This window comes from Pipistrellus hanaki, assembly GCF_964339955.1.
Source record: "Pipistrellus hanaki genome assembly, chromosome: 15".
NCBI lineage: Eukaryota > Metazoa > Chordata > Mammalia > Chiroptera > Vespertilionidae > Pipistrellus > Pipistrellus hanaki.
The window spans coordinates 37,659,507-37,677,522 of record NC_140517.1 but is presented as its reverse complement, the minus strand read 5'-3'; the positions used below and the strand labels follow the sequence as shown (position 1 = coordinate 37,677,522).

At 48.0% G+C, this 18,016-nt stretch overlaps 1 protein-coding gene across 8 annotated transcripts in view; it reads right to left on the bottom strand.

The window, feature by feature from the left end:
• Positions 1–832: 832 nt before the first annotated feature.
• Positions 833–18,016, bottom strand: part of SUPT5H (SPT5 homolog, DSIF elongation factor subunit) — a 32,027-nt gene continuing 14,843 nt past the window's right edge. For all 8 annotated transcript variants that reach the window (XM_084861395.1, XM_084861400.1, XM_084861393.1 and 5 more), the window contains 20 exons: positions 14,362–14,613; positions 13,162–13,251; positions 12,987–13,057; positions 11,342–11,447; positions 11,057–11,150; positions 10,830–10,966; positions 10,224–10,379; positions 10,002–10,148; positions 9,036–9,182; positions 8,827–8,952; positions 5,137–5,221; positions 4,710–4,829; positions 4,532–4,634; positions 4,319–4,446; positions 4,116–4,221; positions 3,564–3,722; positions 3,285–3,453; positions 2,964–3,167; positions 1,335–1,430; positions 833–1,255 (listed from right to left, as the gene is read on the bottom strand). In XM_084861395.1, coding sequence (XP_084717521.1) covers positions 1,112–1,255; positions 1,335–1,430; positions 2,964–3,167; positions 3,285–3,453; positions 3,564–3,722; positions 4,116–4,221; positions 4,319–4,446; positions 4,532–4,634; positions 4,710–4,829; positions 5,137–5,221; positions 8,827–8,952; positions 9,036–9,182; positions 10,002–10,148; positions 10,224–10,379; positions 10,830–10,966; positions 11,057–11,150; positions 11,342–11,447; positions 12,987–13,057; positions 13,162–13,251; positions 14,362–14,613 — 2,640 coding nt within the window. In that variant the 3' untranslated portion in view covers positions 833–1,111. The remainder of the gene's footprint in view (positions 1,256–1,334; positions 1,431–2,963; positions 3,168–3,284; positions 3,454–3,563; positions 3,723–4,115; positions 4,222–4,318; positions 4,447–4,531; positions 4,635–4,709; positions 4,830–5,136; positions 5,222–8,826; positions 8,953–9,035; positions 9,183–10,001; positions 10,149–10,223; positions 10,380–10,829; positions 10,967–11,056; positions 11,151–11,341; positions 11,448–12,986; positions 13,058–13,161; positions 13,252–14,361; positions 14,614–18,016) is intronic.

The following is an 18,016-nucleotide window of genomic DNA, read 5'->3' as shown; positions in this document are numbered from 1 at the left end:
CCTAAGTAAAAGAAGTATGCGTCTATCATTTTTAAAAAAATCATTTTACTTTTTATCCAATCTCCAGAGGTTCTCCCCACCCCCCTTTGCTTTCTCCCATCTCTCAAATCTATCACCAGCCAAAACCAGTTTGGCTTAGTGGATAGTGCATCAGCCTGTGGACTGAAGGGTCCCGGGTTCGATTCCGGTCAAGGGCATGTACCTTGGTTGCGGGCACATCCCCAGTGGGGGTTGTGCAGGAGGCAGCTGATCGATGTTTCTCTCTCATTGATGTTTCTAACTTTCTATCCCTTTCCCTTCCTCTCTGTAAAAAATCAATAAAATATATTTTTAAATAAATGTTAAAAATTAAAAAAAAGAATCTATCACCAAAGGATTTCATGTAACCCACTCACATCTCCTTTGATTACAATGTATAAAACAAGGTGAAGAACTGCTATTCTCCAGAGAATTATCCAAATCCATTGAGATTCTGCTTCCTAGCGATTGTTTTTTTTGTTTGTTTGTTTGTTTTTTAAAGTTGGGCCTGGCCAGTGTGGCTCACTGGTTGAGAGTCAACACATGAACCAGGAGGTCATGTCCTTTTTTTTATATATATATTTATTTTTTATTGATTTTTCACCGGGGATGATTTTTCGCCTGCAACCAAGGTACATGCCCTTCACCGAAATCAAACCCGGGACCTTTCAGTCCACAAGCCGACGCTCTATCCACTGAGCCAAACCGGTTTCGGCTGCTTCCTAGCAATTGTTGACAGTTTGGCTCAAATAAACTCACAAAAATTCATTACAAGTTTGAATGTTTTCATATTAGCGCACACATACACACACAGGACTTTTGACAGCTTTTTATTGTAAGACCCTAACATAAAAGCAAGCTGAGGAAGGGGGGATACAGGAAGATGGGGACCCTCCCCCAGACTCTACTGTGATTCCCATAAACATCAAGGAGAAAGATAGGAATCCTGAAAGGGAAACAAAGGAAATACTGAACAACCAAGCTAGGGTCTGCTCCACACTTGAATCCTATGTCAGAACCAAGGACTAGGAAAGGAAAAAGGGACACCCTCTATTTGCCAGATGTCTGCCAAAGTTCACCAGCCCGGCCTGCCTCAAGCCTCCTGGAGCTTCCCCAGGAAGCGGAGGTTGAGGATCTTGAACTGTTCATCGAGGTCCATGTGGACGATGCCATCCTCACCATCGATGCTCAGCAGCACTCCTGTGGCTTCCCGATCCTCGCCCAGGATGACCTTCACCTGGAGAGTGGGCACGGCGTCATGTGCATGCCCGCAGCCAGTGCCCGCAGCCCATGCTCACAGCCATGTCCCTCCTTACCTTGTTGTTCTTGGTGGGGGTGATGGGCTCCAGGTGCTCACTGGAGATGCTGACAACCTTCTCACTGTCCTTCAGGTACACAGAACACATGCCTCCCTGGGGGTGGGGACAACCTGGTTACCTGACCTGCTCCCAACTTAGGGCTGATGCTCACACGCAGGGGACTTGGGCTCAGTGCTCATTCTAGGAAGTCACTTCTCCAAGGTGACACAGCAGGAAAGGCCAAGGCTGGGCCAGGGTCCAAGGTCTGGAGTCGTATGTAGGGGCAGGGTGACCAGATCAGCAAGAGAAGCATCAGAATGAAGCCACCTTAGGCCAAAAGGGACACTGCTTCTCAGACACTTAACTCTTCATCCTAAAATGGCTTCAGATTTTTCCACACACCTGCTCCTCCTGGGCCAGGGATGGCCCTACAATTCCTCAGTCCCCAGCCAGACTCTGAACCTTGTCTTGGCTCCTTCACTGACAACCTCCAGCTCTGAGGCCTGTCCATTCAGCCTCCTGAGGGTGTTCCCCTCCTCTCTCCTACCCCCCTCTTCCGCAGGCCCTGTAGTGCAGCCTGACCTTCCCCCAGCTTCTAGTCCCCAGGCTCACCACCCATCACCTTGATAGGGCAACATAGTGAATTAATTCCAAAAAACATATCTGATCCCTGCTTAGATTCTTCCATGATCTCCGTGTCCTCAGGACACAGTCCACATTCCCCAGCCACTTCTCCGGCTTAGTTCTTTATGTTCCAGACATGATGAACATACTTCAACTCCCCAAAACGTGTCAGGCTTTCCCTCACCTCTAGGCCTTTGAGAGTCCTCTCTGTCTGGAACATACTTAACCCCTTCTCCAGCCACTTACTCCGATTCATTCTTCAGGTCTCAGTGCAATGTCTCCTCTAGGAAGCCCTCCCTGACCCCTCCAAAGTCGGTAAGGTGCCTTCTCTGAGTTTGCCCTCTGGGCTTCCCATAGTCCAGCTCTGGCCACTTGGGCTGTCGGGGCAAGTCTGGTAACAAGTCCCACTAGAATATGAAATCTGGGAGGGCAGAGCCTGGAGCTGTTTTGCTTGGTCTCTGATGTTTAATTCACTATTTACTGGTGAGCCAAACAAGGTGCCAGTTCTTCAACTAAGAACTGGGACTATTTAGGAATAAAGACGGGATTAGTAATCAAAGAGTCACCAGGGCAAACTTAAAGCTTTTAGGCAGAGGTCCATGAGAAAGAATTATGTGGACCTATAAGATATAGACCTGAAATAGCTTGGGTGCTTTCCTGAAGATAGAGAAGTTAACTAGACAAAGAATGAAAGGAAGAGAATTCTAGACAGAAGAAAGTTATGAGCAAAGGTCCTGAGGCTAGAGGGAACTCGGTGACTAAAAAACGGAGAGGCCAGTAGTGCTGGAGCAGGGAGAGCCCGGGGGCTGTGGGTGCCTCGCGCTGTGGGTGAAGCCTGGCACAACAGAGCATTCAGTCCATGTTACGGAACTGATCTCAGAAGAGAATGTCACAAAGTAGCCATACTCATGGGTGGCAGTCATTATTCCAGGCAGCGGGAACCCCAGTCATGAACGTAACAGACTTTATGGAACACCCAAAGGAGAGGATGCCTGCCTACCCACCAGCCCGAACCCCACTTACCATGACACTGCGGATGACCCCCGTCTGCCCCACCACTTGCGTATCCAGATAGGTGTCCCGCACTTTCACCTGGATGTCAGTGGTTACCCAATCACTAGAGTTCTGCTCAATGCCTGAGCCTGGTGTATGTGGGTTGTAGCCACCAGGGGAGGGCGCTCCAGGTGTCATCGGACTGTAGCCAACAGGGCTCGGACTGGGGCTGGCCTGTAGGAGAAAGAGGGGCAGTACTGTTGGGAATAGGTCATCTGAGCTGCTTGTCCTTAAAGGCCTGAGACCCACCCTAGGCCACCACCCTCAAGGTACATGCCAGCTAACCAGCACCTGATAGGCCATGGGCGAGGGTGTGGGGTGGTAGCTGGCCGGAGAGTGGGTGTTCTGGTAGCCAGCTGGGCTTGGTGCCACCTGGTGGTAGCTCTGGGGACTAGGGCTGGGCTGGTAGGAGCCTTGTGGAGAGGGGGCAGCATAGGGGGAAAACTGGTCTGTGTTGTACCTGCAGAGACAAGGAGTGAAGGGGCCATTTGTTGGGGACAAGGAAGAGGAAGTGGTGGCATTGGGGAGAGTTTGGGCAGGAGTTAATGAGGGCTACCCTAGTGGACTCACATGGCTGGCGTCCCCGGTGTCTGTGGGTTGTACTGCGGGTTAACCTGCGGAGATGAGGGGTCTGGGTAGCCAGGTGTTTGGGGGTTAGGGGTACCCCCGTAGGCCTGTGGGGATGGAGTGGGCTCGTCGTCGAAGGCGTACTCATATTCTTCCTCAGCCCTGTTGGAGAAAGAAGTCTGTTTAAAATGGTGATCATAACAATGTAGCAAATGCTTCCAGAACAGCACTGTAACCAGACCTTACAACAGCCTCATCTGGAAGCCTCCATTTCACAGCCGAGGAGTCTAGAGTCAGAGATTAGGCTGCTCAGAGTCACACAACCTGTCATATGACCAAAGTCACACAATCTCCAAACCCAGATTTTAACCAGTGTGCTATTGAGTCAGAAAGATTATTTTGTCCCAGCCATGCTTACTCCTTCACAGACCAGCCAGGGCTGGAAGCAGAGAATTCAGGGTGAGCCTCTACTCCCCAGACACCCAGCATAACTCACACATGGCACACACTCACAGTAACTCAAAAAACCTTGTGCCCTCAGCAACTGGTCCTCACCGTGATGGCGTGTTAGGGTTGTTGGGATCCCAGGCCCCACTCTGGGCAGGAGTACGGCTGCCATCATGCAGGGGTGTCTGTGAGCCGTAATGCGGGGTGCGGCTGCCTGTGACAGGAGAGAGTGTCCTTCAGCACTGTTCTATCTCCAGTTCTCCAGTCCCCACCACATAACGCCTCCTCCCTGTCCCCTGGGGAGCACTCACCATCCTGAAGAGGTGTCTGAGACCCATACATGGGTGTGCGGGAGCCAGAACCATACATGGGTGTCTGGGAGCCATACATGGGTGTCCGCCCATAGGTTGAGTTCATGCCACCCGGGCGCCGTGAGCCCCTGTGGACAGAGACAACTAGTGGGGTGAGTAGGCCTTCTCACCACCTGATAACCCACTCCCAGCCTGCCCTGGCCCAGCCCGTACACTGTGGTGAGCCGCTGACGGTCTACAGAGATGGTCTGGCAGGTGGAATGCAGCTCCACTCGGGCCGTAGACTCCGTGGCATCCTTCACCACACCAATGTAGCCTGGTGGAGAGTAGGAAGTCAGACTGGGTGGGGCTCTCCTTCACCATGCCCCCTCCCCGGGCCTCCACAGATCACCTTTATAGGGCCCCTGGGAGATGCGCACAGTCTGGCCGATGAGCTCATTGTCTCTTCGCCCCCGACCCCTGCTCATGCCGCCACTGCTGCCACCTGGGCTACCAAAGCCACCACGCTGACCTGAGGGGGGAAAAGAACACCACCAGTCCCAGGGCCATGCCCTCCCCTCACGTTCTGTGCCCAGCTAGGGTACTCACAAACCCTCTCTTCACCAGTTTTCCTCTCCTCCCCTGTTGGGTTAGAAGCCTTCTCTGGGGTTCCGATCACAGCCCTGACCACCCTGGGCTGTCACTATGGGGCAGGGCCTGGTCTCCACTAGGCTGTGAGCCCCATCTGACTGAGCCGGCCCAGAGTAGGCACTCAGTGACTGTGGGCTGAACCTCCCTCCCCAATCCCCAGACATGGCCCCATCCTGACTCCCCCTCACCTCCAGCACTGGGGTGCATGGGGCTGCTGATCCGGGGACTCATTGGGGCAAAGCCACCCAAGGTGAAGTTGGTCACATCTCGTGGCTAAAGGAGGAACAAGAAGTGAACTGACAGGCAGGGTCTGGGTGACTGACTCCCAGCCCCCTTGCCAAACTGCTTGCCTGCATTTGAGAACAGTTCCTACTTGAACCTTCTGGCCACCATCCCCACCTCCTTCTGGTGACAATACCTCAATTTCCCTTTGTGGAAACTGCCACCACTCCTATGCCTTCGTGGGCCTGTTAATCAAGAGGCCCTAGTCGAGGCGTGGAACTGAAATGTGGTAGTCAGGAATTTAAATCCCCAGTGACACAAAAACTGCACGCCACGGACTTCATCATCCCATTTGCAGGGCCTTAAGGAAACCACCTCCTAGTCCCAGCTACCCAGACCCCAGGCCTGATTTTCTTTCTGACACCTGGTTCTATAGAACCTTCCTGCAAATACCCCTCAGGGCCTTTGCACTTGCTGTGTCCCTGAGATATTCATGTGGCTCTCCATACATATATTCAGGTTCTGCTCAAATATCACCTAAGGCCTTTCTTTAACCTCCTCTATCTAAAGCAGCACCCCCCATCATTCTCTACCTCCTATCCTTATCCGTTATAGACCATAGTAGTTAAAAAAAATAAGGAAAAAGCTAGGAAAACTTTCATTATAAATATCTATTAGACATTTTTCTCTTTAATGCCAATAAACTTCCTTTGGGTTTCTCACAAACACAAAGAAAGTAATGTAAGATGAAAATGAAATATATCATGTTAACAATGTTATTAATGTATGTACATATTATCAGTAATATTTAGCCTTTAAAACTTACGGGTTTTTAAAAAATCAGAACCATTTTTCATTTGTTAGTGGATTAGAGCAGCAGAATAAATTTAAACTTAACAAAGTCGATCATGCAATTTTGTATTACTTTTAAAATAAACACACCTCACCCTAGCCAGTTAGGCTCAGTGGCTAGAGCATCAGCATATGGACTGAAAGGTCCCAAATTCTATTCTGGTCAAGGGTGCCTGCCTAGGTTGCGGGCTCAATCCCTAGTGGGGCGCATGCAGGAGAGAGCCAATCAATGATTCTCTATCATCGTTGATGTTTCTCTCTTTCTATCCCTCTCTCTCCCTCTCTGAAATCAACAAAAATATATTTTTAAAAAATAAATAAATAATAACCACACCTCTGGTAGAGAGAGTGCTCTCCTTTATAGTCCACCTTCCCTTCCTTCCTGCCTCCCACAGGGGCAGCATATACACAGCTCTAGCAGAAAATATGCAAGTTAACCTAAACAGCACATAGGATAACTCTCTGCTAAGGAAGGATGCTCTGTTCCATTGACAAGGACAACTACAACAAAGTTCAACTATTTTTTTTTTTAAACTTTTGTTTTTTCTTAAGGTTTTTTGTTTGTTTTTAATTTTATTTATTTTATTTCAGAGAGAAAGGAACAGGGAGAGAGGGAGGGAGGGAAAGATATATGGGCGCGCGCGCGCGCGCGCACACACACACACACACACACACACGCATGCACGCACGCACGCACACATATCATTAATTGGCTGCCTCCTGCACAGACCCTTATTGGTGATCAAGCCCACTACCATAACCCAGACATATGCCCTGACTGGGAATCTAAACCATGATGCTCAACCACTGAGTCACACCAACAGGGCAAAGATGAACTACTTTTAGATAACTACTAGTTTTGGTAGCCAGATTTTCTGAAATTTAAAATAGGCATTATGTTGCCCCAAAACTATTTTGGATCACTTTTCAACATTCGTAAACAAAATAGTATTCTAAACATATATTATTATATTGACCCAGGATAAAATTCACTTAAAGAAAGCAAATTAGAGTAATGGAATGAAAGGAAATGAAGCAGGCATTATCAATAGCACCATCAAAACCCATACTGTAACCTCAGCCACACACCCAGAGTAAAGACTGTTGTAGTAAGAGGAATGTTCCATAGCAGTCACAAATAGCAACTAGATAGACTGTGGAGTAAAATCAAATACTTATATTTGAATATGTCTATGTCTGATCATCTTAAAACAAGAGGTATTTAGCTCTTTCTCCGCCATCGAGGTGCGTGCGCTCGCCTCTCCCTCACCATGTCTTCCCACAAGACTTTCAGGATCAAGAGTTTCCTGGCCAAGAAACAAAAGCAGAGCCGAAACCGGTTTGGCTCAGTGGCGGAGCGTCAGTCTGCGGACTGAAAGGTCCCAGGTTCGATTCGGTCAGGGGCATGTACCTTGGTTGCGGGCACATCCCCAGTAGGGGGTGTACAAGAGGCAGCTGGTCGATGTTTCTCTCTCATCGACATTTCTAGCTCTCTATCTCCCTTCCTCTCTGTAAAAAAATCAATAAAATATATATTTTTTAAAAAATCGTAAACCTATGGATGAGAATAGAGGTAAGGGAAGAGGGTGGGGTGGGAACCATGTGGAAAGGAGCTAAGGGAGGAAAAGGAAAAAATTGTAATAATCTAAACAATAAAGACTTATTAAATTTTTTTAAAAAAGGATCACTGTTGGCACCAATAAACATAGACTAAAATTGAAAAAAAAAGCCCCAACGGGTTTGGCTCAGTGGATAGAGCGATGGCCTGTGGACTGAAAGGTCCCAGGTTTGATTCCAGTTGAGGGCATGTACCTTGGTTGCAGGCACATCCCCAGTGTGGGGGGGGGGTGCAAGAGGCAGCTGATCAATGATTCTCTCTCATCGATGTTTCTAGCTCTCCATCCCTCTCTCTTCCTCTCTGTAAAAAATCAATAACATATAGCCGAAACCGGTTTGGATCAATGGATAGAGAGTCGGCTTGGGGACTGAAGGGACCCGGGTTCGATTCCGGTCAAGGGCATGTACCTTGGTTGCGGGCATATCCCCAATGGGGGGTGTGCAAGAGGCAGCTGATCGATGACTCTCTCTCATCGATGTTTCTAGCTCTCTATCTCTCTCCCTTCCTCTCTGTACAAAAACAATAAAATATATTTTAAAAAAATAAATAACATATATATATATATATATATATATATATCTTTTTTTCTTTTTTTTTTTTTTTAAGTGAGGTATATCTTGAGCTTTGGTGGGATAGCTCAGTTGGTTAGAGCTTCATCCCAATACATCATGGTTGTGGGTTCGATCAGGACACATATTAATAAATGCATAAATAAATGGAACAACCTCAAAAAAAATGTTTAAAGGTATAACTCTAAAACTTAAGAATAAAGATAAAGTTAAAAATAAAATAAAAACCCCCCTCCCCATCATTCTCTGTATCCTTTTCCTGTTTTACTTTTCTTCTAGTGCTTGTCATCTCACCCCACATTGCATGTTGGGCCATGTATGTACTTATCTGTTCACCTCCAAAGTAACAGCTCTAAGAAGACAGATTTGCCTCTTATCCACTACCTTTCTCATGTCTGGCACTTAATAGGTGCTCAATAAAACCAAATGCATGAATGATTTAGTAAATAGCTCAGAAACCCAATAAACCTTTTTCTTCACACTTTGCTGAGGACCCGACACTGACATCTGCCCCTCTAATTCTCTACCAGCCCATTCTTTGTCTCTCCTGGGGTCAGGGAAGGCTGCAGAGCCAAGCCAGGCACCCATTACACAAGGTGCCACCATGCCCACCTTACCTTTGAGCCCCCAGCCAGCACCAGGTGACGTGTCTTACAGACAAACATGCCCCCGTTCTCCACCAGTTTTTTGCAATGCAAGAAGGCAAAGCTGCGGAAGAGATGGCGAATCTCACCCTCCCGGCCCTGGAGGAAAAAGAACGGTCACTCATGGCTGTGCCCACCCCTACTCTTTCAGACGCAGCTGATGGGCAGGAGCTCATACTTACTGAGTGGGGGCCATCAATGACCTTGACGATGTCTTTTACATGGATGTTGTTTTGTTCCGAGTCCAGGGCCACAGCAAATCGGTTGTCCTTCTTCCGAGTCACAGCCTGGTGCCTGACAGTAACCACCTTCCCATACATATTAAGCACCTTTGAAGGGAGAGGGGGGATATTGAGGGGTGAAAGTGAAAATAGTGACCTGGAGTAAGGCTTCCCTTAAATGGAATGACCCTTCCTTGTGGGAGACTGCAGGACATCTAGGCTCCCTGGCTCTGGGTCAACCAAAATGTCAGAGCGCCAGCCCCTAGGCACTGGGTCAACCGAAAATGTTCCAAATCAGACTCCACCCCCTTGATTGAACACCAGGAACTGGAAAGATGGGCAGAGGAGTAGATATTAACATAATAGCTAATGTTTACCTGTCACTCTGTACCAGGCAGGCCCCATGCTAAATCTTTCAGATAAGATTTTACTGAAGCTTTAAAACTTCCCTCTGAGATGGATGCTGTCATGATTCTCATCTTACACATGTGGTGTCTCAGGCCAAGAGAGGGCAAGTCAGCAGCCCAGGGTAACACAGTACCAAAGTAACACAGATGTGAACCCAGAATGCAGGGTTCAAAGCACTATGCTGTGTGGCTCCCACATCCATGAGATTGGGTGAAGGAGAGTACCGGCAACACCCCTTACTTTAACAAGCACCGAATACCAGGGTGCATATTTAACCTCAGAAATTCATTCACAACTAATTAGGTAGATGCTGCCACTATCTCCATTTTATAGGTGGGAAGCGGAAACACAGAAAGGGTAACTGACGTGCCACCTGCCTAATCTCACACAGCCAGCTATGGGCAACAGAGGCAGGTCTGCAACACACAGCAGCCTGGGCTCTTCCCTGCCATACTCTGCCACCTCCCAGGATGAAAAGAGGAAGAGAGAGGAAGCCCCCAATGAGTGCAGCACACACACCTGGAAGGTCTCCCGCTCTAGTCGCACAATGACACCCACGGTCTGAGGGTCCAGCTGCACCAGCTCCCCCCATTCGTGCTGGCCCCCCACATCCACACCTGATGCCGTCTCTGAGCAGAGCTGCAGGTCCCGGGGGAGCACTTTCAGCTGCCAAGAGAGGGAGAGGAGTGAAGCAGGGCCCAAATGGATGCATATCCAGCCAGCTCCCACCCTCTGACCTACCTCATGCATGGTGAGGTCGGAGAAGAGGATGACAAAGTTCTCCTCCACTCGCACAATGAGGCCTGTGTCACCCTCGAATCGGCCAGCAATCACCTTCACATGATCCCCCATCTTGAAGTATTTCCTAAGTTCCTGGGCCGGGAACTCTAGCATGTCCTGGGGATTGGGTGTGGGGACAATGAGCAGGTAAAGCAACCACAAATCATCTGCCCCACCCATCCTCAGTATCCATTCAAGTTCTCGAAAAGACCCTAGCCAAGATTACTCCAGGCTCACACCAGACTACTTTAGGTCATCCATCGGGACAACCCTCAGACCTCCCCAGAGACAGTTGAACTCAGACAGGAGATCAGCCTAGACAACCCTTTATCCCATGGAGCCAACCTGTCCCCAGGCATGACATCAGATTCAACACTATCTCAGATCACCTGGAGACAGCCTCACCCTAGACCCACCATGCTAGCCTAGACAAGCCCTCGGACTCACAGACACACACACACATACACACTCCTATGCAGACTAAACCCAGCACCCACCTCATATTACTCATGGCTACAATGTCATGCCCTCATCCCAGTATATACATGTGGACAGTAGGGTACCTACCTTGAGGTCCTCATGCTTGGGCATGATGGTGATCTTGTTGCCGTCCACACTGAGAATCTTGCCCTGCAGGTTGATGAGCTCACCCTCACATACCTCCACGTTGTCCCCAGGTTGGAAGTTGTGCTCCCTTTCCTTCCCTGCAGGGGCAGACATGGGGCTGACATGGGGGCTGCCTGCCATGAGCCACCTGTTCCTCCTTGGCCTAAGTTACAGACAAAAGCAAATACCTGTGCTCTCAGTCACCACCTCCAGGTCAATACCCTCCGGCTGGTCCTCAAACTTCTCCAGCTCCGAGAGTGTGGGCTTCACACCCTCTGTGATCTGATCCCCAAGAGACAAGGGAAGAGGATGTAAGCCAGTGTCAGTGAGAATTATTCCCTAGAGACACTCCTGACTTGAGGGTTACCTGGAAAGACCTAGATAACCCACTGCTCCAGGGCCTGGGCTGCAGGAGGGAAAGCTTGGCCTCCCCCCTCCCCACTGCCATTAGCACGACCCTTTGGGACCCTCACCACAGCAGACATGGCGAAGCTCTTAAACAGAAAGCCCTTCCGGCTGTAACGGTTCCCCTCGAAGATGAGGAAGTCACCATCAGAGGCAACATCGCCCCCCAGGGACCTGGGATTTTGTGAGGGAGAGAAGATTGGAAGGGAAGGTTAAGAAGAGAATCTGCTAAAGGGGACATATGTAATACTTTAAGAAAAAGAGAGAATCTGCTGTACCCGTCTCCTCCACTGGCAAGGGAAGACTTCAGGATGACCATCTCATGCCATCCAACACAGAGAGGAGCAGCCACGCAGCCCCCACCCTCCTGCACCCCACTGCCCTTTCCCTGCTTTGTCTGTCACCACAGCGCATCATGCACTGATTAACTACTGTGTGATTCACCTTCCTAACCAGAATGGCAGCTCCAGAGGGGCAGAGACTCCTCTTTTTCCCCTCCAAGTATCTGCACATCACAGACACACAGTAAATACCAGTTGGACAAAATTTCAGAGTTAACATTCATGGAGCACTCAGCCCGTGCCTGGCCTGGACACACACTACCTCACTGACTCCTCCCCAAAGCCTGTGACATCAGTAATACGCTCTTCATTTTCCAGGGAAATGAGGCTCGGAAAGGCCTACCACATGGCCCAGCTGTAAGCCTGAGTCAGGATTCAAATGCAGGGGAAGGGACAGCGAAGCCTGTTCCTTAGTTCTACTGGCCCTGCATGAGGGGTGGGGGAGACATTTAGTTCCTGTTCCGGGGAGTGGAAAGCCTCTCCCATTCCCCAAATGGGAGATGTATGGAAGAGCAGGCTGAGCTCCACCTGCCATTCACTCAGACATCTGTCATTCACAGGGTGCATTTGGGAGAGGGACACGCATGCTCTGCTGGCTGTCAGGGCACTGTTGCCTCAGCTCGCTGGGGGGCAGGGAGGGGTCACTCTGGTTTGCTCTCTACTACAAAGTAAAGGAAGGTTCAGTCGGGTGGAACCAGTGGTGTAAATGGGTCAAATTCAGTCATGGGAGGTAGGAGCCAGGTCTATGAATCCAGATCAAAAGGCACATTCTAAAATGGTGATGATGAAAAACTGTCTGCCTGACTCACAACGGGTTCCAGAACAAGATCAGAGGGCAAGTGTCACTGGCAGCTCTTGTTTCTCCATATCCTCCTCTCCTACCTTCCTGTTGGAAATCCTGCTAGATCTGGAATGCTGGAATCCCTGAGCTGCTCTGAGTTCCATCCAACTGGGGAGGGGGAGGGGAGAAAGACACCCTGAGGGTAGGGGCTCTATACCCTCATCTTATTTGCCTGGGCATCAAGATATCAGGGGGAGAGACTTTGTAAAACCTGGCGTGTCGATAAATCCCATTTCAATATATGATACTATTAATCATGCTTACTACATGCAAAGTGATACTCTGGGCACACATGCATATTAATTCATTCAATTCTCCCTACAATCCAAGGAAGCAGGTTGTTATTATTAATGTTTGTAAGCAGAGTTAACTGAGGCATGAGGATGTTAAGTGACTTGCTCAGGCTATCCTCGCAGCTAACCACTCCCAAACTAAACCTGTCAGGGGTCCATCCCTGTGAGGCAACTGCAAAGGCACATTCTGCACCACAGCTCTGGGGACCCAACCCAGACAGTCCCCAAGGACACTCACCTAATCTTCTCAGCGTCGAACAGCCTCTGTGGAGGCCGTTTAAACTTCTTCCTTTTAGCAATCCAGTCTTTCTGTGGAAGAAAAGGGGCACGGGTGGAAGGTGAGGTAGGAGGGCTTGGCCACAACTGGGGTAAAGCATTCCCTCTCCCCCAGAGGCGTCACATCCCCAGGGTACCAAACTCATGCGGGCCTTGATGCGGTCATAGTCGATGCGTGGGATCATCTTCAGAGAGATGGTGTTTTGGCTGGGCTCCACATAATCCACCTGAGAAGGACAGGTGAGTGATCAGGAAGGGCCCAGCCCTCCCTCCCTGACCCTAGACACAGGAAAAAAAGAGATACAGGAGGGATAGGGATAGAGAGTGATGGGAAACCAGATTCCTGACAACTCCCAAATTCTCTCTCCAGCCTGTCTCCCCTCAACTCTGAAATTGACTTGACACCTCCACTTAGATGGCTGAAAGGTCCCTCAAACGTAGCACAATGAAAACTGACCTCCTGTTTCCCAAACCTGCTTCTCTCCCACTCTCCTCCCATTCCACCCTTCCTTCTGCTCAGGCACACCTGGGAGTAATTTTAACTCCTTTCTTTCTCCACATCCAATCTGTCACAAGTCCTGTCAGCTCTGCCTTCAAAAACTCTGACCTCTTTCCCATCCTCTACTACTCCAGCCTAGACCTGAACCACCATCACTGCCACCTCCACCATGGAATCACTAGTCTCCCTGCTCCTGTAGTTCCATGTAGTCTATTCAATTGTTTCTCAGCCAGGTAAAAAAATTTTAAATTTATTGAAAGGTAATTATTGTGGGGGGCTGTTCCATGCATAGTAAAATGTTAGCAGAATTCCTGGCATCTATCCACTAGATGTCAGAATCAACTCTGCAGTTGAAATAACCACAATGTCTCCATACATTGCTAAAATATAGCCTGGGGGCAACATCCCCGCAGTTTGAGAACCAGTCACCTGAGTAATTCTATTAAAAACAAAGTCACACTGTATCCCTAGAGCCCTTCCATCTTACTCCAGTAAAAGCCAGAGCCCAATGATGGGCCTTCCTGAGCTCACGACCTGCCACACTGCTTCAGTAAGAGATGGTCCTATCTTACGTCCCAATACATTTCCCCAATAACTCCACGTGCCTCATTCCCTCACCTCTTTCAGATCTTTACTCAACATGCTTTCATCATGCACAGAATGGTCATCCATTTCCTGTGTGCTCATGACAAAACCTAGGCTCTGCTTCACCTAATCTGAGTGGGGTGCTGCTCTCTGCACTAGGAAAGGGGCTGGAAAGGAGGAGGGGAGAACAAAGGAGCAGAAGTGTGAACATGAGTCCTGACTCCCAAGGCCACCCATCCCCACGCATAAGCACCTGTGCGATGTCATCCTTATAGATGCCTCGCTTGAGGCGAACCCAGGATTTTGGTTTCAGGTTGGCCACCTCCTTCACCACTTTGAGCACATCTGTCATTTCCTTGATGGGCACCATCTGCTGGTTCCAGTAGCCAAGCCGCAGGTTGCCCACGCCCTCGATGGCCTGCTTCACGTGGGTCTGCTTGTAGGCCTCCACGTAGATGTAGCCCTTCACGTGCTCCGGTGCCACCACCGACTTAATCTGCAGGGGCTGCAAGGCCGAGGAGCCATGGGAGAAAACAGTGAGACACAACTGCTAATGACAACTGTCACCTGAGCAGTCACTCTTCCAGGAATTCATCCCACAGAAACATGTTGGCCCAATGACATGGATACAAAGATGTTCACTGCAGTTGTATACAAACAAACAAGACTGGAAACAAAACATATATACTAAAAACTTAGAATGTGAAGACAACCATGCTCAGAAGTACACAGCTGTAAATGCCAACTTAAAAAAAAAGAAAATAGCCCTGGCTGGTTTGGCTAGGTGGATAGAGCATTAGGTGGATAGAGCATTAGCCTGTGAACTAAAAGGTCCCAGGTTCAATTCCAGTCAAGGGCACATGCTGGGTTGCAGACTCAGTCCCCAGTAGGGAGCATGCAGGAGGCAGCCAATCAGTAGTTCTCTCTCACTGTTGATGTTTCTCTCTCTCTCTCTCCCCCTCTCCCTTCCTCTCTGAAATCAATAAAAATATAAAAATAAATAAGTGTAATACAAACAAAACCTATTTAAAAAAAAAAAAAAAAGAATGGGGAAAAAAAGATTAGAATGGGAACAAATGAAATAGAGAATTAAAAAGAAGAAAAAAAAAGAAAAAACCCAATAGCCGAAACCGGTTTGGCTGAGTGGATAGAGCGTCGGCCTGCGGACTGAAAGGTCCCGGGTTCGATTCCGGTCAAGGGCATGTACCTTGGTTGCGGGCACATCCCCAGTAGGGGGTGTGCAAGAGGCAGCTGATCAATGATTCTCTCTCATCAATGTTTCTAACTCTCTATCCCTCTCTTTCTCTCTGTGAAAAATCAATAAAATATATTAAAAAAATAAATAAAACACCAAATCCAGCAATAAATAAAAAGGATCATCACCGAAACCATTCTACAATAGCTCTCTATCTCTCTCCCTTCCTCTCTGTAAAAAAATCAATAAAAAATATATATTTAAAAAAAAAGGATCATCCACCAGACCATAACTTTTATGGAATGTAAATTATATATCAATTTTTTAAAAATGTGTTTTTATTTATTTTAGAGCACATGTGTCAAACACAAGGCCCGCGGGCCAAATCCAGCCCACCAGGCCTTGCAATGTGGCCCGCACCGCACTGTCATCACTGCACTCCGCTGTCAGTTTATGACATTGTCAGTTTATGACTGTTCAGTAAACCATTCGGCCCTCGATTTAGGCTCGATTTTAGATTTTGGCCCCTTCTCTGATTGAGTTCGACACCCCTATTTTAGAGAGAGAGGAAGGAGAGGGATAGAAACATCAATGAGAAACATCCAGCAGCTGCCTCCTGCATGCCCCCTACTGGGGATAGAGCCCACAACTTGACAGGGAATTAAACTGGTGACTCTTCGTTCATGGGTCAGTGCTCAACAACTGAGCACACCGGCTAGGCTACATCTCAATTTTTAAAAAAACACATAATTAGCCCTGGCCATTTTGGGTCAGTGGTTAGAGCGTCAGACCAAAAACCAAGGGGTCACGGGTTCAATAACTGTCAAGGGCATGTGCCTGAGTTGCAGGTTCGATCCCCAGCCCTGGCTAGGGTGCGTGCGGGAGGCAACCAATCGTTATGTCTCTCTCACAGGAATCTTTCTTTCTCTCTCTCCCTCCCTCCCTCTCTCCTTTCCATTTCCTCTAGAAATCAGTGGAAAGAATATCCTCAGGTAAGGGGGAGTGGTGGATGCAGGAAGAGACTGAACATAACCTGTGCACCTATGGATGAGGACAATGGGGTGGGGAGGGGACGGAGGGTGGGGTGGGAACCTGGTGGAAGGGGGAAGAAATGAGTAATCTTTGTAATAATATGAACAATAAAGATTGAGTTAAAAAAAAAAAAAAAAGAATATCCTCAGGTGAGGATTCATAACAACAAAAAACATACAATTAATTTATTTCAGCATCGGTTGTGACAGTAAAAAATGGGAACCACGCATATTTACTGGGCATGGAAAGATGACTATGGCACTGACAAAAGGCTTGCTGCATAATTGTGTGTACAATAAAACACCACTTTGTGTTTTATTAAAAAAGCAAGATATAGCTGAAACCAGTTTGGCTCAATGGATAGAGCGTTGGCTTGGGGACTAAAGGGTCCCGGGTTCGATTCCGGTCAAGGGCATGTACCTTGGTTGCGGGCATATCCCCAGTAGGGGGTGTGCAAGAGGCAGCTGATCGATGACTCTCTCTCATCGATGTTTCTAACTCTCTATCTCTCTCCCTTCCTCTCTGTAAAAAATCAATAAAATATATTAAAAAAAATAAATAAAATAAAATAAAATAAAAAAGCAAGATATAATTTTCAACATGCAGAGAAAATGATCTGGAAAGACATACAAACCAACAGTAATTACTTGTAAAAAATGGGACTCAGATATGGAGATCTGAGCTTTTATATGTGTACTATTTTGCTAATTAAAAACAAAAACAGTCCTAGCTGGTTTGACTCAGTAGATAAGAGCGTCAGCCTGCGGGCTGAAGGGTCCTGGGTTTAATTCCAGTAAAGGGCACATGCCTGGGTTGCAGGCTCAATCCCCAGTAGGGGGCATGAAAAAGGCAGCCAATCAATCGTTCTCTCTCCTCACTGATGTTTCTATCTCTCTTCCTCTCCCTTCCTCTCTCTGAAATCAATAAAAAATAAAAACAAAAACAATAATCAGAGTCATAACTCAAACTGGGCTACTAGAATTTTGCCCAGGGCACAATATTGAGGTTTGTGTACACTTAAAATCATAATTTGCAGATCCTGCAACTGTCCACTTGGCCCCACTAACGCACACCACTGCTTCGGCAGGTAAAAGCAATATATTCAGCCAAAACAAAGCACATGAAGTAAGAAAGTTAGTACACCAGTGACCCCATGTTTCACAAATTTTGAGGACACCTTTCTAAGGTTTTTCCTGGTTCCAAACTGAGAAGTATATCTCTAACAACAACTACATTTATTGAACACAAGCTGCTAGACATGCCCCAGCTATTTAATCCTAATGATGCTGAGGCCCTAGCAGGACCCAGAGAGGAAGTGGTTTGATCGAGGTCACAAAGATAGAAGTGGCAGGGACCGGATTCAAACCCTGGCAGTCTGAAGAAAGATCTGTGCCCTTAATGCATTTGCTGCCTTGCATGTAGATGGCATTACTTCATGTTTTGTGTGCTGAGTGAGCCCTGAAAGGGCAGGGCCCAGCTCTGGCATGGTCACCACTGTATCCTCAGCATCTCCCAGTACAAGAACCAGCCTAGAGGAAAAGTTCAGCAAATGATGACTGTGTGAAAAGAAGGAATTCTCCTCAAGACAGACCTGTTCCCTGACCCCCCTAGTCAAACTGTCCCACGGTAGGACTCTCAAACAATAAAGGATGACAGCTACCCAACAGGGTTGGTGAATAGG